The sequence below is a fragment of the Lepisma saccharinum genome, chromosome 2, assembly GCF_977018435.1.
Source record: "Lepisma saccharinum chromosome 2, izLepSacc3.1, whole genome shotgun sequence".
NCBI classification, from domain to species: Eukaryota; Metazoa; Arthropoda; class Insecta; order Zygentoma; family Lepismatidae; genus Lepisma; species Lepisma saccharinum.
In genome coordinates this window covers 25,158,497-25,183,775 of record NC_139230.1, presented here as the reverse complement: position 1 = coordinate 25,183,775, position 25,279 = coordinate 25,158,497, and the positions used below count along the sequence as shown (strand labels likewise).

Below are 25,279 nucleotides of genomic sequence, written 5' to 3'. Positions count from 1 at the left end.
TAGGTTGGCCTGTGGTTATTTGTGTGTGGGCATGTATGCCCAATGCTGATTGGTCATACATATCCCGGCCCCTCGGGAAAAAGAAAAAGGATTCGAGAAGCGATTCGTTTTTCTTTACCCTCACTAACCTTAAACACTATCATGTAAACACACACAAAAATAAATATTCACGGCTATATAAGATTAAATTACACATATGCTGTTAAAAGAAACATTTGAAATGATCTTGCATATTGACATTAATATAACCCTGTAATAGACATGTTGAAAATTACCATACTTGAAATATACATCTACATTGATGCACTCTTGGAAATATACATATTAAAAATATTTGTAATACATTGAGGGCAGAGTTTCTGCCTCCTATTCCATTCCTATCCCTATGAAAGTTCTTGGGTGTCTTGAGTCATGACTACCCATTATGATAAAGACTTTATATAGATGTACATATATATATATATACATAAGATACTTTGGTCACCGTACGCAACTTGCGAGACTGTTTGTTCTCTTTGCCCTGAAGGGAATGGATTACTCCACCCTTTCAGCACTTAGTCCAAAGAGACACATTTATATGAAGAAGCCCTTGAACACTGTACTTGTGTACCTAAGTCTGCATACACACATTGGACCTTCTTTATACGTAGGTTCGGACATCACTTGTCTATGCGCACTTACACAATGCGCACTATGGGTATGTCCTGGTTTTCATGGTTGTTAATTTCCGCTCAGTAATCTTGGGGGGTGACAACCACTATCCGGACACTCCCCATGCTTCCTGTGCCTCAGGGGGCATGGTGGATAGTTCCCAACATCTTGCTTGCGTGTATCGCTCTTCACCCCTAAGCCTGTGTGTTCTGGGATGGTGGCACACTTGTGATGGGTCACTGCACACTATCACTTGCCCCATTACTTACACAATTTGGCTGTGTTGGTGGTGAATTCCCATGTTTGGCTTTGGCTGTACCTTGGTTGTGTTGACATTTACCTTTGGCCTACTCAAACATGGTGGTAGTGGAGATGTTTACTAATTTTGTTTTGGCATTTTGAGCTCTGAGGGATGTTTCTTACCATACCCTCAAATAGAACAACATAAATGTGAAATACTCTAAATATAGGATATATTAGAACATTGACAGTATATAAATTGCACAAAAATGAAATATAGGTCCCATATACTATTTACAACTGCTGTTCTGTATTCAGACAGAGCTGAACCCCATCCACAACTTTGCTTAGCATTTTTGAGGCACTTTGGATGCTAAATCAGGATGTAATAGTTTGAGCTTGTCGATGTACAGGTTGTATACTTTGGGACTACATCTCCATAGCTTCATGTTATTTACATGTTGATTACCTATATTTCTACCATTGACACAATGTATAACATTAAAAATATTACATGTTACTTGACTAATAGAAAATTATTAATGAGTACTACACTGTTACAATTATCCCTAACCAGTTCCTTTTCTATGGACTCGTAGTCGTCTAAGTTAAGGAATGATACATTTACTAATCTGGAGGGTTTTACTTCACCTTCGCCACCATCACCCCCTACGAGAGCAGTGTTGGCTAGTTTCCCGTGGGTGGGGTGTATGGCATTATGGAGTCTACATCCTCCCATTGTTGAGGTGACTGACGTTTGTTGGTCTCTGGCTGTTGCTGGGTAAACCACCGTACCTCATCTAACGCCTTGAGAATCATGTCCATGCCCCTGGGACTGAGGTGAACCAGGTCAGGCCTTTTGTAACTGCCATACCCCATGGTTTCCTCAAATAAGGACATATTTAATTCTTGACCCTGGTGAGTAAACTTGGAAGAAACATCAAGCACTCTTATATTACCTTTGTTCTCCAGTGAGGTAATTTTACCTATGAGAGAATCATACCCTGCCCAGAACTTAGCTCTATTTTCCTTAGCTAGTCTGGGAATTGGTGGAGGTGTCAGAATGATTATCTTCTTGGCACCCTTCCTCTTAAGAACCCCTACTATGCACTCGAGGTTCCGCAGCACTCGGTCGCTGTCTTCCCCTCGGAGCATGTCATTTGTTGCAATCATCAACACTACTTTATCGTGCACACTTTTAGTACGACGGAGTTCACTGAGCAGCTGGCTAGAGGATTGTCCCGACTTACATAGCCCTACATGGTATCTACCGTCATAGTCCCTTTGGACTGGGTAACCAAACTTGTTTTGAGCTAGCCTAGACAACATTGAATCTCCAATGGCTTGATGAGCCTTAATGATTGGATGATGATTACACTGGGTTGAACATGGTGGGCTTAATCTAGGTTCGGCATCGCCCCTCCCCACTTCAGGACGTTGCCTATCTAGTTTCCCTGACTGTGGCTTTCGGAATGCACCTCAGCTATATGCTCTGTGGACCCGAGAGGTCTTAACGAACTCCTACCCTGGGGTTCTATACCCTTTCTTGGTCCTTTACCTTTTTTCCCGCTGATGGGTTCCTTAAACCTATTCTTATCCCTACGCCTGTACTGGTTACTGTATGCTTTATCGGGATCTGATGGACCACTTGTGTCATCCTTCCCACGACTCACGTACGTCTGGTTGACGTGAGGGGTGGTTCTCCCATATGGAAGTCGTGCATGCCTTGTGCTATCTCTCTCAGGGTTTTGTGGTGCCTGTACACTTTCATACCTGAGTATGGAATTGGCCACTGCCTGTAAAGAGGTAAAGGGGGCTAGGACCAGCTGATCCCTTAAGCTACGTGGCAGCTGTTGGATGACATGTGTAAAAATCTGGTGATCTGCAATTTCTGGTAAGGCCAGTCTAAACATCTTCACCTGTTTCCAAAAATATTTATGCATTGACCTATGTAGGTTAGGGTTATATTTGCCATTAAGGGCTTTTGATAATGAGGAAGCCCTCCACCCATCACCTTGAAAATACTTCAGGAACTGTTTCTTAAAGTTCACATACGATCGGAACTTGTGTTCGTTCCTTTCGAACCACTGGCGTGCCTCGTCCCACAGACTATACGACACTATTTTAAGGGCATCCTCTAGATCTATTTCTAGAAGATCATGATCCCTCTCAAATTCTTGTAGGAAATCAGAGGCCAGATTATTTCCCTGACCGCTAAACGTGGGCAGTTGTTTTAGGTCTGAGAACCTAACCCTGGGTGCACTTTTACCCCTTCTTCGGTTTTTCCTTTTCCGTTGGCTTCGGAATTCTGTGTCCGAACCTCCGGATGAGGATTCCGAGAAGTTATGTGAAGCATGGTACCTTTGGGGGGAGGAATACCCACTACTATGATCTGACATTGGACCTCTGCTAGTGGCTTCGGGAACCTTGTGCAAGTGGTTGGTGGCTCCGACGGCAGACTCTTTACTTGGGTGAGGACTTGGCTTGGTGCATGGGTTTACCGGAGCAGGTGATTTAGTAATATACCTCTCCAACCCCTCTAGGCACGCCAAAATTTTCGTGAGGGCTGCACTATCTTTAGCCTGTTCGGTTGCCCGATCCTCCTCACTATTGTCTGATAGCGGAAGGGCGGGCTGCGGAACACTCTGACCCTCGGAGATGCTATTGTGCGAACTAGGTTCTTTAACCATACAGTTCTGCATCTCCCTCCTCAATCGCTCAAGAATTCTATCTTCTATGGCGATGGCACTATCACTGCGGGCAATTTCCCTGCAAGTGTCCTCCAGGGCATCTAACCTGCCTAGGAGTTGTGCTACGGTGGTCTGGTTGTCTGTGCCATTTACCCCTTGCACTATTTCCCTCAATTCACTAACTTGTTCAGATAGCTGGACATAGTCCCTATTGACCTGTTTTTCCAGCTCGTTACATCTGATTTCTACGTTACTGATCCTGTCGGTATTTGATGATACCGACCTAACCAGTGCTTCGGAAGTTTTTGTCGTTACGTTGTGGATGGAGTCCAGTCTAGCCTGGAACTCCATACGAACAGCCTCCAGTTTCCTATGCATCTCTGCTGATGCCTGGATGATTTCCCTTCCCTGACTATCAATTTTTTGCCCCTGATTGTCAATCTTTTGCCCTTGGTCTTTGAGCATGGCTATAATTAAGGCTAGTTGGGAGTCTCCACTACCACTGGGGGATGACATATGGCCGGCTGGCCGTTCTAGTGACTTTGACCTTGTATCCATTGTAGTGAATCTGCTACCTCTGAGTCTCATAATCTCGTATAAGGGGAATTGGTTTCTGTTGGATTGGGGGTTTGCTTTGTCTATATTATGTTGCTTTAAAGTTGGTTTTACAAAAGGTTAACTTTAAATATATAATGTATCAAAACAGCAAAAACAAAAGAGAACCACGCTTTACGCGGCCACACGCAGACCCTATTCCACGTGTGGTGTTCCGTATAGTAACAGATATCCCCTGAGATATCTGTTAAGCAACAGACGAACTTTAGCCTAACTTTAATAATCGGTAACTAGAGGAGGGCTTAATAGGCTTATGATTCACTAAAATGATAGAAGGTCAGACACCTTTAAACGACATATTTATTCATTGAAAAGAACACCGCTTATGACATAGCTGCCACCAAACATGAGCACTTCACTGTACAAGACATAAAAAAGATATACAAAAGATTTTGTACTTGCATATCAGCCGTTTTCACACTATATCACTCATACCTGGGGCTTTACACACGCTGTTTCACTCTTTATTGCCACATCCCGACACATGGACAAATTTGTGGTATACCACACTAAAAAATTACTATTATGTGCTTCCTTGGTGTAACAAAGGCTTTGGGGGGTGATAAATGAATTTTCCTGGCTTTTCTTGGAAGGATGGCTAAGAACAACTTGGATAATCTTTGATATCCTATGGATGCTTCTATGGCGTCAGTTCTGCCGACCATGTGGTCTGGATTTCCACATGGGATGAGGGACACAAAACTCGCTATTTTGCTGAATTTTCACTGGGATCCTTAAATGCACTTGTGGACACAATATCCCACTTGGTCACACACACTTATGCCTGTGTTTACTGTAACAGGACCTTAGATCCCTTTTCCCTTTATGTATCCTTTGTTGCTGGCACATGTGGCCATTCACACACTGGATTTTACCAGCAACTTCCAAGCTGACCTGCTCTCAGGTGGGTCTGTAATACAAGTGAGCTTGACTAGCAAGCTCAGAACACAATAGGCCATCTGAAAGTCTTCTCTGTGACGTCACAGCCTTGGCGGCTTCTCATTGGCCAGCTGGAGTCCTTTGAGATCTTTCCTTGTCTTTGGGAGAATTGCCACTTTCTCCCACCAGATGGCAGAGTTATCAATTGCTTAAAAAGCATAAACAAAAGTGTTTTTTCAGCTTTTCTGGCTTAGTTATGCCAGATAATTGCAAATGAGTTTACTTTTAATAAATTAGGCATTATTTTACCTATGGGTGAGTGTTATCTCTGATTTTCAGTAAAGAATAAAAGATTTAGTAAACATGTGATTTGGAGCACATGGTTTTTGTTCTCCAAAATGGCTACTGTTAGCCTAACAATGGTTGGTTCTTTATAAATAAAGCATTTCTACCCCTCCCATGAGTGACAACTGGTTGGTAAACATGACCCATGATTCTAATTGGGGGTGGGGGGTATAAGTTTCTGGGAAAATAGCTCTCACAAGCTTTCCCTGATGCCAACCTAATGGCCCTTGTACTTAGGTTGGCCTGTGGTTATTTGTGTGTGGGCATGTATGCCCAATGCTGATTGGTCATATAATCTTAAGTTTTGTGTTATGAAGTTCCATGGGTGTGTGTTGGGGGGGAGGGGGGTGAAGTTGTGAATAAATAACTTCTCTTACATTTCATTGTACAGGGTTGTCTGGTTTAAACCAAGTTGGTTCTAAACATGTCAAATGCCAGTGTCAAAACCAACTGTACTTTTATGTTTTTCCTTTGAAAAATTGGTGTTCATTTTTTACATTTTTCACTTTTCATAAAAGGAAAGTTGATAAAATCCAAGATATAACAATGATTTCCCTGACCTTCATGGCATAGTGGGCCAGTGTGTAACATGCCATGAATCCAGAGAGAGGTTCCAGGTTTGAATCCCTTGGGGTGTGTGTTTGTGTCATCTATTTCACCAGTTCTTTCTTCGTCCTTATCATCACAATTAACATAACAACAACAAATAACCAAAATAGAAAGAAAGAAAAATATATTTTTTTGAAGATTGAAATAAGTCACTAATTTTTCAGTATTTTGACAATGCAAAAGTCCCACATTTAACCCTTCCCCCACCTCCTGAGCTTGGAAAATTATCTGCTATTTATAAAGTTTAGTTCATTATCAATAATTACAGATCTTAACTTCTAATTGTTAGTTAGTATAAAGTTTGGATGAACTTTACATTTGTAGACCTGTGCTGGGTAATATTTTGCAGTTGGGTTCCGTAATATTTTTAGCAGGTAACACCACTGATATATTTATAACAAAGCTTCAGGAAGGAAAATACTATATTTTAGAAAGTCTACACAAGATTTTGAAGGTGTAAAGAAATTTCTGAGGGTCTTAAGCATTTTAGCCAATCCTTTAACCTTTCATTAACATGTAATTTCTTTCAAAACAACACATGCCTTTTCAATTGGCATGTTTGTTGATTTATGCACATATGAAGGTATGGCATACTGTCGATCTTTCCCCTGTGAGTGTTATGGAATAGATATTATTAATTTTATTCTTCAACCACAGCATTTTGCTGATATATTTTACTTTTGTATTCAATAATGAAAACAAGAGAACATGTTCAAAATGTGCAACAATTAAGGATACAGTGGGAAACATCCAGATTTCCAAATTTCATGAAAATTTACATTTTTTGCATATTTTCAGTTCTTTCTCAAAATAGGGGAACAGGCATTACATGTCCTCAAACCTGTGTTTGCTCACATATTGTTATTAGTTTTTCCAAAAAAGTATGAGCCTAGTTTGAATACAACTTTTCAGATGGTAGGAACGTACCACTGCTACATACATTTTTCATTCACTTTGGTCTATTGTGGTGGCCACAGAACCATCACAAATACAATTTTGTGTTTGTAAAATTTTGATTTTCTTCTGCCTTTAACTTTTGTTATTGGGAGATACAATGTATAAATGCACCTCCACCAAAAGCCTTGTAATTCAGAAAGATAGAAAGAAAAATGATTTCATATCTATACAACAATTAGTTCTCGACAATATCTTTTGGTACGTTGTGACCAATTTGAAGAATGTGCACTTGAAAAGTTCCTGTCCAGAGAGGCTATGCATGTGGGAGAGTCGCCATCTGCTAAAGGTTAAATATGCTACTGTCTGCAACCCCAGATCTGCATCTTTCCATTTTCTGACTTAGCTGTTCTGTTCTTCTACTATTCTCTCAAGTTTGGAAACATTAATAAGCTGGTCAAAGTCTCAAATACAAAGCCTAAAAACTTTACTTTAATTTGGTGTTCATTATCTTTGAATGTAAAGCAACAGTGCTTAAGGTGTGATTATATTATTTGTATTATTTGACTTTCAAGATAGAAAAGAGTGAGACAATTTGATTGATAGAGATTGCGTTTTAGGTCCTCTTATGCACAGTAAGGCTAATCGGGACTGGACCTACAGTTTAAAGTGGGATCCGAACCACTATGTGCCTCTGGCGAGAATCGAACCCGAGACCCCTTGATTACCACTGCGACATCGGGAGGCCTGAAACAATTTGAACCACAGCCCTTTTATGAAGACAGATTTCACATCAATGGAGGGTTTTGTACTTTTAAGTTAGAACAACACATCACATGACAGTTATAAGGAAATGGAACAAGATGATTCATCCTCCAATAATTAAATTTTAAGTGTTTGAGGAGAACATTCAAACTTACACACTGGACATAATTTCCCCCAACCAATAATTTGAAGTAATAATGACAACCTAACAGTTCAGTGCTTTTGTATTAGAAATTTGCAACCTGCATGTAGAGCCATTTCCATTCTTCATTTTTAGATTCATCTGTACTGGAAGACTAATTTCTTAACCATCAGACGTTCCCATTCATTTACAAGTTTGATGATAACTATTCATGGTTGGAGATTCTTAGCATTTAATCACTTAGATTATGGATATGATTTCACATGCATCAAGCCTTTAGAGCATGTATGCATGCACCTGTAGACATACACACACCTAAAAACACCACTCAGAGATCCCCGATGGTGCAGTGGTATTTCTGTCACCTTGTAGTCAAGGGGTCCCAGGTTTGATCCTCGGTGGAGGCACGTAGTGGTTCAGAATCCACTTTAGACTGTAGGTCCAGTCCCAGTTAGCCTATCTGAGAATAAAGTGGTCTTTAAACAAACCACAGTCGTCACTATCTCCCAAGGTGGAATAATTTAAATCACGTTGATTTAAATCGTGATTTAAATAAATAATTTATGGAGCAATGTACATAAGAATTTTGTAGATATCAGAATAACTCTTCATGAAAGTACATTGAGGCTCTAAGAAAGAAAAAGAAAGGAAACAAAATATGTGTACTGCTGGAAAGGAAATGTTATATATCAACTGTAATCAAATTTAATTTCTCGTGATTTAAAATTCAATATTTTTATGGACAATAATAGCAAACATTTTGTGTAGAAAAATACACAAAATACTAATCATGTAAAATCGTAATTGGTGTAATTATCATTAAACTGTAAATAAACATGGCAGCTAATATTTTGTAAAGTTATCATTTAAAAAATTGCCAAAATTCTGTTACAAAGACTATAAAAAATATTTTAAGTTACAATTATAGAGTACATCCAGAACGTTTTATTTTCACTGTAAGAAAAGTTACTGAAATTTTTATTAGTTTCATTAACACACACAACAAATATTTCCATAGTAGGTTCATGTATACATAATCAGAAACAGAAAAATGTATATTTACATGTAATTTTTAATTTGCTTTCATCAAACTGTTCAGATATTTTACAGGGCCGTTAAGTAGAAAAAGCCTTTCTATAGAAAAACATATATCTATATGTATGGTGCCAAAAACCATAAAAGCTGTTTTAAGTGTGGTTTTTAATGAAATTAAAAATCTAACTAAAAAGAATCATCAAAAATGATTTTTAAAATAAAAAAATCATGATTTTTATCCACCCTGCTGTCTCCTCCTACTTCTGTAAGCCTACTTGCTGAATACTCTTTTTAACAATGGAATTTTTGAACATTTACAGGGGTACATAATGGCTGCACTGTTGCATCAATAGTTCAAAGGTCTCCCCTAAGTATGTTAAGGTGTTTTTTTTCTTTAAGATATAATTATCCGATTGAAAGCAAACTAAAAAGCAAATAAATCTTAATTATATATTTTATAAATGATGTTCTTATTTGCAGTGTTAGATTTCTGTCATTCTGAAAAGGGAATTCTTCTATCAATGAGGCTAGAGATGTTGTGTGATTCGAAATGTGAAGATTTTGCTCTGAAGCTTGCAAGGATATGTGTGCGTTGCTTAAGGATATCAGGTTCTCGTTTGCAAGAAGATAGCTCAAAGGAACAAGTATATTACTTTATGGATCTCTACATTATTCTTCTGTACAAATTTAAGAAGATTCAAGAAATTCTGAAGCAGGTAATATTATCATGGATATGATATTGTATGATCAACACTGCCTTTTTTTAAAATTTTTTTAACATCTTCAAAAATCAGTTTCTGAACTGATTACTTTGTGACCACTTGCACAGATGTATACCTGACAAGTATTGTTCACTGTACCTAGGACATCTATGCAGAGCCAGAAGTGACATATCTAGGAAATTTATGAATTTTGTGAAATCATGGAACTTGCATCTAGATTTGCGTTTGGTAATCTAATGACCTTCATGGGTCACATCATATTCATTATTATCAGAAATAGGGTTGTCATTGGGTCCAAACCTAACTCTGAGGAAAGCTACAGATATTGTTATGTACCTGAATGAATTGGAAATTAGTGAAGGTATTGTTGATCAGAATTTTTTTAAATGTGATAGCAAGGAATTAGACATTGGCCAATGTACAGATTTTGGAGGTACTTGCAAATATTAGAGGTAACAATCTTGAAAAAGTTATATGCCAATGTTTCATTTTGCAGGTTCATCACAATGTGGAAATTATGTTGTTTTCAACTTTTGAATTTTGCTGTTATGAATCTAGTGTGGATTGACATTTTAATGGAGAATTTGTCTGGGAAACCCAAGCTCAATGATCTACAGATAAAAACAGCATTTTCTGAAATCAAGAAGTCTCTGGTTTTCAGTACATGGAAGTGGATGTTCTGCATGTGGTTGTCCTTCATCCATTTCATTGCAAAAATTACTTTTGTAATGCAAAAATTAAGGCTGAGCTGATACCACTTTGAACCAATACCCGTACCAATACTTGTAATGATTCTCATTCATACTGATACTTGAAAATTGTAACAATTAAAAGTTGTTCAAATATTATTAATATTGGTGAGCCAATATGTCATTCCAATTACAGGCATCAATTTATAAGAGTTTTGATTCAAGTTATTCAAGAATTATAACTATTAAAATACCTGTCACAAATCACAAAATACAGTTTTATCACACAATATTGGTGCAAACTAAATGGAAACTTTTAACTTTTCATGCAAAAATGTGGCGAAACATTTTGGTGGACTCTGCCAAAGAGAAAATGCCAGAAAAGTATTGGATATTGGTAAATAAAATCCAACCCATACTTTCCAATACAAATACATTGTCATTAGTTTTGGGTCATCTCTATTAAAAATATAACCACATTAATATAAGTTTGTAATAGAATCATATATTATTATAACCCTTGGCATAACAGCCCATGAGGGCCAGTACCTACATACCGACTGCCAGCCTCACTCCCAGCAACCAGTTGCAGGGTGATGTGTGGTCAGCACGATGAACTCCCAGTCAAGAGTGCCACGTGGAGATCATGGAAAACCAAGTCCCATATCTCTGCATCATTGTTGCAGGTTTTCTATGACTGGGTTATGCTACTCATTTGTAGCTTCCCAATTTCCTCGTGATGGTGGGTGGCCCCAGTCCCATACACAAAAAGTTGTTATGCTTCCTCCGAGAGACTTGAACCTGCACATGTCCCATAACCGGAGCCCAAAGTTTGTGCCGTAGACTGCATGGCCACAGTACGGGACAGAAACACATCTTACATAGAATGATTCGAGGAAAATATTTTTTGTGTTATTTTTTACATCCTTGAATGCACAGATATGTGGGTGGGAGGTGATAAAAGGAACATATTATTAATTACTTATTTACTGAAATTCTCTCTTTCTCTGTTTTTATTTGGACTAATTGCTAAATGCATCATTTTCTTACAGCTGAAGTACCTAGAATTAAGGGAAGGATTGGACTTAATTCGTAGATGTTCAATGAAGTTAGATTCCCAGCTGTGTGTTGGTTCAGCTGCTAGAGTGTGGAAAAATAGCCTCAAGGTAGCAGAAGTAGCAGCACAATACTTCTTGGCTGCTGCTATGGTTAGGCCAGTAAGTGAAAGTGGACTTTTACGAGACTTAATGACAGAATGGGCGATTGTTCATTGCAAAATACAAGTAATGCCTGAAGCATTGGCAGATATGGTCAGAAAACTCATCCAACCAGCTCAGTCCGCTGTTCACATATACATTTTCTGTGATGTTCTTCTGAAAGAGGTAAGAAAATGATTTTTTTCACTTAATTACTTTCCATTGCCATCTTTGCAGTGCAATTTAACTTGGTTCTAAATTAGGACTGTTCCAAGCTTTGTTTATGTACAGTGATTACGTGAGTGATCGGTTATATGCCATGGCCCAAATTAAATTGTACTGAAGAAATGCTTCAAAATAGAATTAGCAGTTTTGTAAGTACAGAGGCCATAGTTTGGGTAGTTTTGTTACAAATAAACCAAATAGTACATTAGTATGATATTTTCAGACAAATCCATTCAGAAAATGGGAAAGATGCCAATCGTAATATTGATGTGTGCTGTTCAGGTACTTTTCCACCATATCAAATTCTTGTTAGATAGGTTAGTAATTTTTACACCAGTACATGTAGCAAATTAAATTTCTTGCTAGTATCATTGTTAGTTTTCATATATCCTACTTTACACTGTAGGTCCTGCCTCAGTTAATCTGTCTGAGCACGAAGTTGCCTTAAAGCAAACACCTTTCTTTTTCCAAGTAACAGAAAGAGAAAGTTTTATTCAAATTACATAAATACAACTTTTTAAGTATTATAATGTAGTTTACAGGACTGAATGAAATAATACTGTGCAATATTGCAGTGTTAAATGATAGCAACCTCAATAATTGATATTCATTGCATTGGCATAAAGCAATAAAGCAATCATATTCTAATCTGAAGAAAAAATTAAGTGGCTTCTCAGAATTCAAGTTTTCTTTTATATTACACCTGCCATTACATAAGACATTGGAGAGTTACTTACTTGCCTGCTGGCATTATGGTTAGTTAATTTACCTTTTCACTAATAATACATATTCTATTAGATTGCATATGTTTTACAAATGCTCATACTTGAAGCATTTTAAAATTGTTCAGGATAGTTATAATGATTACATGGCAACGATGCATATCAATCTAGCAAGTTTTGATTTGTAAAATTCTCATTCATGTATGAGGTAGAATATTAGAGAAATTATTATGCAACTTCAAAATATGCTTCTACCACATAGTTTTGACTCAAAATTAATAAAAATAGCCCATTTGCATTCTCTCTATAATGCTAAATGTTTCTTTTGGTATCAGTCACTAAAACAGTCTTGATACTTCTGATATTGATACTGTTAGTTTCAGCGTAACCAGTATTGGATCAACAATAATATTTTAAAATAAAATTGTCTAGACTATTCACCCAACATATATTTTTGTGTTTTTCAGTTTGGCAATGCTGTGAAACCTTTGTGCATTGAATTATACATCAGAGGATTAACAGCAAATATGAATGAACTAGAAGAACTGAAGGTTAAGAATGACAAGGACAAAGTGAAAGATGCAGAAACTAGATTATCAGATGGGTTTCTAAGGCTAGCTGATTTATTGAAAGACAATATTGGAGTTTGCAGAGAGTGTATTTTAACTGCTTTTTCTCTTAATCCTACTCGATACTGTTATGATCGAATAAAGGAGATGGCTGTTATTAGTGGTAAAATAATAAGTGTTAAGACTGGTGCTGGTTCTGCAGAGACATTTGTAGAAAAACCTGCTAACTTTGAGGAGTTAAGAAGAATAGTTAGTGAAGAAAGTGATAAAGTGACTCCAGGTGTATGTGTTCATGGTGAAATTTATAATTGCTGTAGAAGGTGTAAAGATGGTAGTGGTGAAAGTTATTCTGAATTTTTCAAAACAGGTACAGGTTCAATGAATTTAGATACTGGTCAAGGAAAGCAAGGTTGTTCAGGCTCAGAAACTTGGAACATTGCAAAGGATCATCAGTTACCATTTGGATCAGTGTGTTTTGCAGAACAGAAGGGAAGATCAGATGCACACAGTCTTGTCAATGACGTGGATGGAAAGGCTACTGTAAGTAGCTCACAGTCCAGCTCGGTAGAAGGCTTACCCAAAAGGGAAGCTAATGGTGGTTTCAGCAGAGATGTTCGAAATTCTGGGAAAGGTGGAAATTCATATTCTGGCATTCCAACTGTCATAAAATCATTTGAGAACTGCAGGCACAAATCAGATTCCAAGTGCGGTGCAACAGATTCTTTCGAATCATTTTACAAAATGACAGATGGTTTAATTAATCAGTTGGGTAGTGTCTCTTCCCATGCACAGAGATCACACATCTCAGGTACAAATTCTGATAGGTCACCGGTTGTAGAAAAGAAAGAACGGACTTTAGATGCTTTGGTTCTATTGAAGGGAAAGGCCGTTACGGAATCTTTAAATTACGATGTGCTTTCTGCTCCAAACCAAGTCCTTGATGCTGAAAAGCTTGGGCTCACAAGGCAGTTGTGTGATGACTTGGCAGTTGTTCTTAGTAGTCCTCGATGGCAAATGCTCAGTTGGGTTTTAGATTGGTCTGAACTCAGCTCTATGTGTGAAAGATGTTTAGAGAAGGGTGAAGGTATGAGGAACGTAACCCAGGAGCTCAAATACCTGAATATTGATTATAGTCAGTTCAAAGATTGGCCTAGTGATGAAGAAGAAAAGGATGAATATTATGGAATTGAGAAAGGGTATGAACGTTGGGCAGACAGTAGCGATCCATCAGATGAAGAATATTCTTTCTCACATTCTTACAAAAGATCACGCTCAAGGAGGAGTCAAGATGAGACTGACTCAGATTCATCTCTAAATAGGAGGAGGAAAGGAAAAGTTAAAAAAGCCAGCCACAGGTTAGATTCATCAGGATCTGAATACGATTCCCGTGAGACCAGGGAGAGTCGCATGAGACGAAAGAATTTCCGAGGAGCTTCCCTTTCTATATCAGACTCTGACACAAACACTCAGGATAGCCGGACAGATAGTGTTAGCAGCGATAATATTCGGTTGGAAAAAAGCAATAAGAGAACAAAAAGCCACAGATCAGAAAATGTCTCTGCTGGAAAACGAGTTACACAGAAAAAATTGAAAGATATTTCTCATATAAGGGTGGTAATGAATGAAGATGAAATGAGTGACTTGTCAACAGAAGTGATGAACATCTTTGCACATATAGAAGATGGAAGTAAACAAGTAACAACTTCACAGTTCTCTCACTGTACTACGACATGCCCATATGTAAGTTCTAATCACTGTATAGAGAGACGATCAAGTGATCCCAAAGTAGTGAAAACATTGCGCATGTTTAGGCCTCACAATCTAAAGAAGCCATCAAGGGATGAAATATCACAAGGAATTGAGAGTAACTACATGGCTCATGCTCGCTTAAATGCAAATATGAAGGAGCAGCAGAATCCAGGCTATCCTGGCTTTGCTCCAATGCTGAGTACATTAAATCTAAATCCTCACATAGTTTTAACCCGAGCAGAGACAGCAAACAATGGTGCAACAAGAACAAGTACGTCACCGTCAAAAGAGGCGAAAACTAGAGTTGTGTATGCTCATGGAGAGCATAAACCACACATTCTCAGAAAATCAGAGCATACTTTATCCACGAAAAATGGATCATTTATTGAAAATAAGAATCAGTTCACATTATCTCAGTCCATAGATAAAGATAGTTTGGATGCTAGGCAGGGTTTGAATATGTTAGCTCAGGCTATTGAAAGTCACTTGTTAGAAAGAACAGTTCCTGGTCTAAATTCTTTGGACATGATGGTTCCTCCTCCAGCAGAGCCAATGATTCAAATAGTGCAATTACCTCGTACGCCAGCTTCAACAAGTGGTGGTAATGCAGGAAGTTCCAATTCACCTCCTAAAGTATCCTCACAATCTATGCAAACTTCGGGTCTTCGGTCAGACTTGCATTCAGTAAATAATCCTTCCACAACAAATCCTCATGAAAACTGGCAATCCCAGAATCCACAGACAAGTTTCTCTAGTTCAGAAGGCAGTAGTCAGCAGCCAGCCACACATGAGACATCGACATATGTATCTACGGGTACACAGAGTGGAGAATCAAGTGTAAGTACCAGCAGGGATTCTACATCGCAAACTCTCAGTAGCACTACAAGTGGTGTTTCAACTAGCACTCCAGTAAGTGCCCACATTCAAAAGATTGGTCAGCCAGTGATGGGTCATGATTCAAGTGCATTTCGCAGTTCCACTGTACACCTTGTTCACCGTTGTGCACCTCATATTCAAGGTGGAACCCCACTGCCTGTAGTGAAAGGAGTAAATCTTAATCTAGTTACTGGTGGTAGGAGGCTTGTTACAAGTACCAACAGCAACAGCTCAGCAGACATTTCTGTTACATCTAATATGTCAGATCCTCAAGCAGCAGGATTTTCAGACACCCAGAAATTACTGTTATGCAAGAAAGATGGGAAGACTTACTTAACTTCTGTGAGCTTCCCACAAACTAGTGCCACCGAAACTGTAGCTAAATTAAAGCAGATTAGAAAACCTAAAACTGAAGGTGACTCTCAACCGACAGTTGTTACAAGCACAATACGATTAACTCCTAGAACTGATCAACCTCCAGTAATAACAGCTCGTTCAGTGTATGAAGAAACATATGCTAAATTTGTACTTGGTGCTAATGTAAAGGGGAAACAGATCCCTCCTTCAGCTAAAGTACAAAAACAAACTGCTACTCAAGTAGCTAGTCTTCCGAAATTTCAACAGGCATTTGGAAAAACAATGTATCAAAGTAACACAAGCACTTTAGATGATGGAAATAATAGCAGTTCATCACAGCAGCTTAGTACATCAACTTCAGAACAATCTGAAAGGATTGCAGGAGCAAATGTGATTTCTTCAAAAAACATATCACAGACAGTTGAAGCTACTCCTGTTTGTACTGTTATGTCCAAGGGTGTTCAAACTTCATCTATGGAAAGTACACAAAATGTTCACACTTCAACAATAAAAACACTTGCTCCTTGTACAGTTCAATCATCAGGTGACAATATTATGCCTCAAACTGTTCAGATTACGTCTGTTGGAAACATTTTGCAATCTACGTCAAGTTCAGACAACACAAATCAGCAGATTCAAAGGCTTTCAGAAACTACTTCCAGATCATCAGGTACTAACATTCATCCTGTTAAAGCAGCAGCTTCAGTAAAGTTTGCAAGGCAGATACCTGGCATTTCTTCAAGTGTTAGTTCACCAGCAGCCTCATTAAGTTCTTCAGTATCTAGTTCAATAACTCCACAAAGAACAGTGTTAACTCTTGCTCCTCAAGTTTCGTTAGTGTCAGATTCTCAGAAGCAGTGTTCTACAAAAAGCAGTAGTGCAAGACAGAATTGTATTAATGTCCCAACATCAAGTCATGCAGTTGCCAAAGAAGTTCCACTGAGAGCAAGTATACTAAATACAGCTTTGCAGAGTCCAAGTGCTCACCATACAGTTTCTCTCAGTAGATCGGAAAGCGATTCTCAAACCAAGAAGCCTGCTGCATGTGAAATGGACAGTTCATCAGAGGATGAAGGAGAAACTGTTGCACAACCTCTTAAAACACCATCAAATATTGCACAAAGGTCTACTCACACTGTGGTTCAACGGGATAGCACCAGACAAAGTCTTCAAGTTGCAGGTGTTTCTGGCTCAAGTGTTGAATCTGCTGTACAAAGAACTCTTATTTCTCAACCAAGTGTACAAACTGTAACAATTTCTGGACAGTTAAGACAACATCAAGTGGCAGGGGCAGTTCAGGCTATACTTTCTTCAAGTGCTGCTTCTGGGTCATCTGTAATTAGTGCTAGGTTGGCACGAGGTGTAAGCGGTTCTGGGAGTTTGATAACCCATGGTACAATAGATGACACAGTTAGCTCTACTACCCTGGAGCAGTTACGTGAGTTTGAATCAGTTCTAGAGCAAGTAACCAGTACATCCCAGATGAAGGAAAGAAGCACTGCTCAAACACGTCCCCAACCTCAGGTGCCAACTCAAAGTGATCTCACTCAACAGATTTTGCTGTCTCAGGCTGCAAGCACAAGCAACACTGGTGTGGAGTTTGGGAGTAATTCATCGACATCAACATCATCATTTTCACAAGAGGTTTTCTCAGGATCAGCTGCAGCTTCTCAAAGAGGTAATGTAAATTTTGTCAGTCAGTCATCAGTAGTTCAAACTAGTAATATTGTAGTCACTGGAACTGCTCAGAGAGTCACTTCTGCAACACCTGTTGTAGTTGTGACGAGTTACTCACAACCTGTTGCTTCTCCAGCATTGAGCGTAACATCTCAGAGCTCATCTAGTCCATGTGTCACCCCAGCACCAACACCCAATGCATCTGTTGGTAAAACTCCTCCTAAGCCATCCAAGACATCAAAGTCCAAGACTGTAAAATCGAGTACTTCAAGCACCTCTAAAATGTCACCTGTGCCAAAGCCACAACAGAAACCTCAGGAAGATGAGCAAACAGTCCAAAGAATATATGCTATCTTAGATGAATATGCAGAACAGTTGCGTAATTCACCAGATCTCAATAATAAACCAGCACCACGGCGGCGCTCGAATCCTCCGACAAATCCGAGTCAGTCCTCTAAGCGCAAGAAATCAGCACCAACAAAAGCAAAGTTATTAGGGCAGCACTCATCCACGGTAGTAACTGAATTAAGTCCTGGAACAGACGATATGAGAACTGCAGGAAGCGAAGACAGCTCGAGTGGAGCAATCCAACTGTCCCAAGTTCGGAGTTCCCCTTCACCAGCACTGCAAAATACTGATGACCAGTTACAATTAGCACGATCTTCAGATATAGGATCAGAAACAAGTCAGCTGAGAGGCTTGCCACCCGAGCCAGGAGATACTCAGGAACATCAAAATAGGCACTTGCTGGCAGAACTTAATACTTCTCAGCCTAATACTTCCAGTAGAACAGTAATTGTTCAAGAAAGCATGCAGTCATCAGGTGTAGGAACAGTTGAGGCTTTACAGAGTGTATCTATTGCTGGGAGCACAGCTGTAGTGGCTGGAAAGCCAGTTGTAGTTGGCAACACTGCCACAGTGCCATTGTATGTTCCTGGCAGTGTGAGACAGGTTTTACTACCTGTTGCATCAGGTCTGACAACTACTGTTCAGGGTCGTCCTGTTGTAGTTACTAAAGGTTCAAAAGTGATACATCTTCGACAGGTAACTGTGTCCAGTGGTTCTCCCATGTTGGCAACAGTCCCTGGAGTGAAACCACTACAGATGTCTCCATCTGCTGGTGGTGTTCAGAGTGCAGCACTTGTGGTTCGCCAGATGTGTGTTAATAAATCTGCATCCGCTGGTGGAACCCCCGTTTCTGTGATAGGACAACCCACAATGAAGCAAGTGAAGTTACCAGTTGTTCAGTCTGTAGCAGGTGGTATATCATCTCAGACTTTGACAGGAGTGACAGCCCAACCACCTGTTGTTCTTCCAACAGGGAGTCACCCACTTGCAGGACAGTTAGGAAATGTTTCGACAGGAATAGCTCAGTCTCTTGCTTTTCAAGAAAGCCATCAAGTAGAAGGTACAATGTTAACAGAAAATGTGATAAAAACAGCTACAAGTGTACAGTCAGATGAAACACTTATTCTAAATACAGCTCATCCTTCAACGATTAATATTATGCAAACAGGAGAAGGGAATTCATTACAAGAACATCTCACCACGCCATTAAGTAACTTGTTACCTTCAAATGCAATTTCAGCTTCTACGCCCATGGTCCGTATACCAATAGCACACATTTCAACATCTTTAAAACCTGGAGTGACAAGTGAGCTAATAACTTTGAGTACTGCAGAGTCTATGTCTACAAACACCCTAATTCCCCATGAAGAAGATACTGCAGGCAGCACGTTGCGAGAAGAAGCAATTAAACAACCACATCTAGCTATAACATCAAATAGTGAGGGTCAACATGTATTATCTGTGGTGCAACCTTCTGTCTCTGTAGCTTGTACATTTTCAGGAGAACAGAAACACTGCAGAAAACTTCCTATTTCTGAGCCTGAACAATCAGCGAGTTCTCAGTGCTTGGGTATTAGTGTTATGTCTGATAGGATTCCAGCGGTAGGGAATACTGATATAAGTGAACAAAGAAAAGAAAATCAAAGCTGGATTCCTGTGCAAACAAAATCTTCTGGTACCGATAAGCCACAAAGTAATCCAAAAGATTCAAGGATAGAAGTTGGAGAACAAACTTTACACCTACCTGTGCAGGTGACGAATTTACAGTTAGAAACGAAGAAGGTTGGAAGTATCCTCGCTAGTAAACTGAAAGCAGAGCCAACTCTTCAGGTAGCTGGTAGATCAGCAGTTTCTTCTCTTCATGAGGCCCTTACAAGGAAAAGCAACCTAGAACCAGAGTCATCATCTGCAGGCAGTTTAAGCGGAGTGAGCCAAACTGTAGACTCTTCAGCTTTGCAACAGTTTCAAGGCAGGAATAAAGATTCAGATGATGTTATTTCCAGTAGTACAGATACTGATTGTATAGGTAGGTATAATTATGTAGTAAACTAGTAAATGGTACCTATTTTCATTTTTTAGTCCCTTTGATTTTTGGATGTGCTTAGTAGGTGAAGAGTAGTTTTTTTTTTTTTGTTTACAATTTTTTTCATATGGTGGGTGATGCATGATGACATGATGGTAAATTATGTCTGAATTTAGGTGCACTGTAGTATTTATTTCTTAACAAGCTACTTTTTAATTTTTTTTATGTTACTAAGAATTTAGTAGTAATTTAGTGAAAAGTACTTTCCTGGCTGCAATATCACAGTCAGTTGTTTGTCTTGTTATCTCTTAGTAGCATGTTGTAACATGAATGACAAGAACTTGTAGTGACTTTGTTGGTGCATGATTTTTTTTTTTTTTCTACAAAACAATCTGTGTATGTAGTTTCTTACCCTGCTGCACAATGTAATGGGAATTGTAACATTCAACTCTCAGCTAAAGGGAAAATGCGCATGAGGTCTGATAGTTAGCACAACAGAGGGTAGAACGTACATTTCCTTCAGTTTTATGCAACCCTAAATTTAGGCTCACCTGTTTTCAACTGGGTGAACAGTTCACATCAAGTGTAGTGTTTCCAATCTGTATATTGCTGAATACAGGGTAATTACAAAGTCTGTGAAGATGTAAAAAAAATCTGGATTATTAAACTGTTCAGTTACACCATACATCAAGTGAAGACACTCTCTCGGAGATATATTTTACAGTGTTCAGTATGTCCACCTAGCCTGCAGGGCCTCCCTGAAGTCATAGTGGTATCATCACCTTGTTATCAAGGAGTCCTAAGTTCAATACCTGGTGGAAGTACGTACATAGTGGTTTGGATCCCACTTTAAACTGCAGGTCCAGTCTTGATTAGCCTATCTGTGCATGAGGTGGATTTAAAAAATTCAAATTCTCTCTAGCCTGTAGTCCATTTCTGCCCACACCCGATTACGAGTGGCTATGCTAATTGTAGGGGTAATTCAGTGTTCAGATCATTCAGGTCCTGTGGTAGGGGTGGTACATAGATGTGTTCCTTGACCTAACCCTACAAGAAAAGATCACATTAAGTCACATCAGGTGACCAGGGTCAGTGGCTGATCCCACAATGTGATAACTGCTACTTGAGGAAACAACATATGAGTTGGTGGAAATGTAGAAGAGTGTCATGTTGCTGGGATATGATATATATATTTTTCCTTCTTTCCACGTATCCAACCACCTTTTTTTTGTGTAACATCTGAGAGAGACTTAACCGTCATAGCCAAACTATTGAGTCAAGGCTAGAAATTTTTATTGGAATGTATGTTCAGTATTTGAGCTGATCTTTATTTCATCATTACTCAGGAATTTTCTTAGTGGCAGACTGAAAACACGTTTCATCCCCACAGACTATGAACTCATATTTACAGCAGAAAACTGTGGCTGTGTGTGCTTGCCACCACCCTTTGCTCTCGCATAGCCTTCTCATTCCATGTGCTCATTGCTGTGTTTGGTAGAATGGCATGCAAACCTTACTGATAACTTCAATATCTTATTTTCAGCACATTCACTTATCCAGTAATGAAAAGCAGCACCTGTAATGTGCTAAATGGTCAGGGAGGTAAGGGAGGGGGTGACTGGAAAAGTAATAATTTATAAATCTTGAGCCTTTCTAATTTTTATATTGCAAAATTTGGACTGGACCTATGTTTTTAGAGTGGTGTGTCAGGCATTCAAATAAGAAGAAAATTCTGAAGGCGTTCTTTTCTTCACATCTTCCTTCTGAAATGGAAAAAAAATAGTACTAAATGTTAATAAAATATTTATAATCAAAAAGTTTCAAATTGCATTTGTTCTTTGTTGAACTCTTCTTTTGAAAAGCAAACCTGAGGCAGCTGCAAACAGCCAAAGTTACTAGGATTAATCCTCAGCATATGATCATTTCTTATCCTGTAACTTGATTGAAAGAGTTGGAAACACTACTCTTGAAGTAAACTGCACTTCCAGGCAAAACTAGTTGAGCCTAAATTCATGGTCATCATATTCCATGCACGGCGGATGACACTTTTGTTCATACAGTACTACCATCCAGAACCAGGTGGTCCAAAGTTTTTTAAAGGAGGTATTGCCCCTCTGTCATTCTCCACGTTGACATGGTTTGTGACAGTCTGCCCTTTCAATGTTGTGCCCAGATTAGGTTGTTTATATGTGCATCCAAATCACTGTGCGAATTAAACTTTTTGCTTGGGGGGGGGAGCCCACTCCACTCCAAGGGCTTTTGTAGGATTTGTTCTCTGGAAAGGGGGGGGGCATAGTAAGATTTCATATCTTGCCCTTCAGTCATAGAAACTTGTATTGTTGTTGGTTCTGTTGTTATTGTTATTGCTATATTGTTGTTATTATTATTATTTTACAAAACTTAAAATTCAAATTGAATTTAAAATACTTTGTACATAAATTCAGACTCCAGCCTGCTATCTAGATAGAAACTGAATTTGCCGTACTTCCTTGCCATAAACCTCTATCACTATGTTGATGAACAGTTATTTGTCTCTTTTTACTTTTCACAAAGCACAGATATCAAACAGAGGTACTTCTGATCCATATTTTTATACATGCCGAAGGGTAGGCCTACTGTAAGGAAAATAAAGTAATAATTGTAAATGACGGGTTGTGAATTATCGAGGTCAGATGCTAATTTTTTGTAAACAGCTGAGAAAAGAGGCTAATTCTTGATATTTTCTGCACTAAAATGTCTTGAGATTACTTGAAATTAACAGTTTTTATTTCAGAAGTGCAAAACCATTCACTTGAAGAGGAAATTTTGTGTACAATTAGAGATTTTCACCGCACCTGTAAATTTAGAATTTTCCCGTCCTGAAAATTTTCTGACCTGATCTGGAAATTGAGATTTTTTAAGTCCCGAAAGTCAGAATTATTAACATTAACATTTCCTTCCCAGTCCCATCCTGACCATTTATTTTTTTTCGTTCTGCACACCCCTAGTTAAGGCAGTCAACATGCTTCTTTCCAGTCCCATCCTGACCATTTTTTTTTCGTTCTGCACACCCCTAGTTAAGGCAGTCAACATGGTTCTAATGTTTCATGTGAAACATTTTTTTTACATGGCAGTTAATTGCTGTTCCTGACAGCCTGTAAATCACACAAAACAATATTCTTTTCCAAATATTTTGAGTGGGCAAATGCCCTCACCCCCCTGCTGGTGCAGTTGGCTCACTCAGTGGCATATTTTTTATTTTGGGAGGTTGGTTTTTTGGTAGATGCAAATATGTATATGTGTTACGAGTCAGTAAACTAAACTATTGCTCTGCAGTTCTAACCTTGAAAATTGGTTCTAACCTAAGTCATTAAATCTTACTTAATATGTTTTATGACATAATTTAGAAACCATGTACTTAAATTCTAAGGAAACTCAAGCAAAAAGAGCTATCTAACTAGTAACACCGAAAACTTATCTAATTTTCCATTACCAGGTTCAAACTTAATATCCATTTAAACACCTACAAGTTTCTATAAACCCTTGAGTACATACCGTATTTATGTGTGTATAGTGCGCACCCTGGTTTTTGATGGGTAAAAGTTACAAAAAATTATATTTCGTATATAATGTGCAGTACAATCCAGTTTCAAGAAATAGCTTTCTTAGTTGTAGGTCGTAAAGCTGTTGCTATGTGGACCAAGAGGAGAATATCCTCTTGTGTAAACAATGTCTCCAACTCATGCCACCTCCCCCTCTCCCTCCACTGTGTTCAGCATCCCAAAGCTTTCACTCTTTAACCACCTTATTTATTCTGTAGTAATAGAAAGCGAGATGAAAATTACATTATGGATTTGCAGTGCTCAGGAAGTTATTTTCTACTATTTCTCGCCCTACAAATACTGCTGATATGCATCCCTTGTGAGAGAAGGTGCATGCTCAAATTCTGCCAGAGTTGCACTGCTTTTCTTGGTGTTGCAGAACATTATAAAGTGAAAAATCGTGTGAAATGGCCTTCAAACTTTTATATGTGATTTTGCTCATTACTTTTCCTTAAAAAAGAACCTTCAAAATATATACTTTTTCCATGACTAATGTAACATTTATATGAAGCACATTCAGGACCTTCAAACTAGCAATTAGCAGCACAAGATTTCTTCCATTCAGGAATTTACACACTCCATATATATATATATATTATTATTTGGCCAGTAATACATTTTAATTATTGTTTTCTTTTTCCTTATGTTTTCTTTCATCCAAAGCACCATAGAAATCAGAACGTTCCTTCATTTTGTGATGAACTTATTTCAACTGCATTTCACATTAGTGTTGTTATCTTGAATGGAATACTGTTACCATGTTCAGGAACTCCAGGATTTAAGCTTTCCAACGATATATAACATGATAGGGTTCCATAAACATGAAAAATCAATGCAAGTGTCCCAAAATCATGGAATGACCCTGTACGGTTTCATGTTGGCTGTTCGAATTATCCCGTGCATAATATGCACCACAGTTTTTGGGAGCAAAAATTTTGGAAAAAAGTGCACACTATACATGAGTAAATACGGTATTAGGTGGGGTTGGTCAGTTGCAGAATGGTTCTCCTCTAATCCACAAGGCTGCATACTTTTTGGCATGGAATTTTTTAATGACAATACAACAAATGATTTTTTGGTTGTGTTTGTTACAGTTAAGAAATGGTAAATTTCTTTGAGGGGGAGGTAAAAACATCCCTGGCAGGGATAAAAATAATTTTATTTTGCTTTGTATAAAATGTTTGTGGGGGGGAATTCCTGGCATCCCCCCCCCTCATTAATTCAGAAAGTGATGTTGCATTTATGGAACAATTCTGTCTTTGAAAATGGCAATCTTTGTTGTGATAATGAAATTGTTAAACTAGTAAATCAAGCATACAATTGAGATAGGATATAGAAAGAAAGAGGAACCTCATTTAAATTTTATAAATTGTAATTTGAGTATAACTAAAAGGGAATATACTGCTCTGTTTTGGAATTTATTCTGAGAATGTAAATTCATGCACCTTTAGTAACTTCTGTATATGAATGTTTGGAATCTAGCATGGTTTTGTAGGTAACTTTGGAATCTAGCATGGTTTTGTAGGTAACTTTTATAAAAGCATATATCTTTTCTTGTTTGTATGTATTGCTTGCATTGTACAATTACTCCTCTTGTAGTTTACAGTGGTTACAAACATTTAAATACTTTTTGATGTAACAGTTCAGAACACACACTCCCTTCATCAGACATTTATTATT

At 38.4% G+C, this 25,279-nt stretch overlaps 1 protein-coding gene across 5 annotated transcripts in view; it reads left to right on the top strand.

Moving 5' to 3' along the window:
* LOC145983958 (uncharacterized) overlaps positions 1-25,279 on the top strand; it is a 95,993-nt gene that overhangs the window by 60,476 nt on the left and 10,238 nt on the right. For all 5 annotated transcript variants that reach the window (XM_083117165.1, XM_083117164.1, XM_083117166.1 and 2 more), the window contains 3 exons: positions 9,346-9,581; positions 11,329-11,658; positions 12,887-20,021. In XM_083117165.1, the coding sequence (XP_082973291.1) occupies positions 9,346-9,581; positions 11,329-11,658; positions 12,887-20,021 (7,701 nt within the window). The remainder of the gene's footprint in view (positions 1-9,345; positions 9,582-11,328; positions 11,659-12,886; positions 20,022-25,279) is intronic.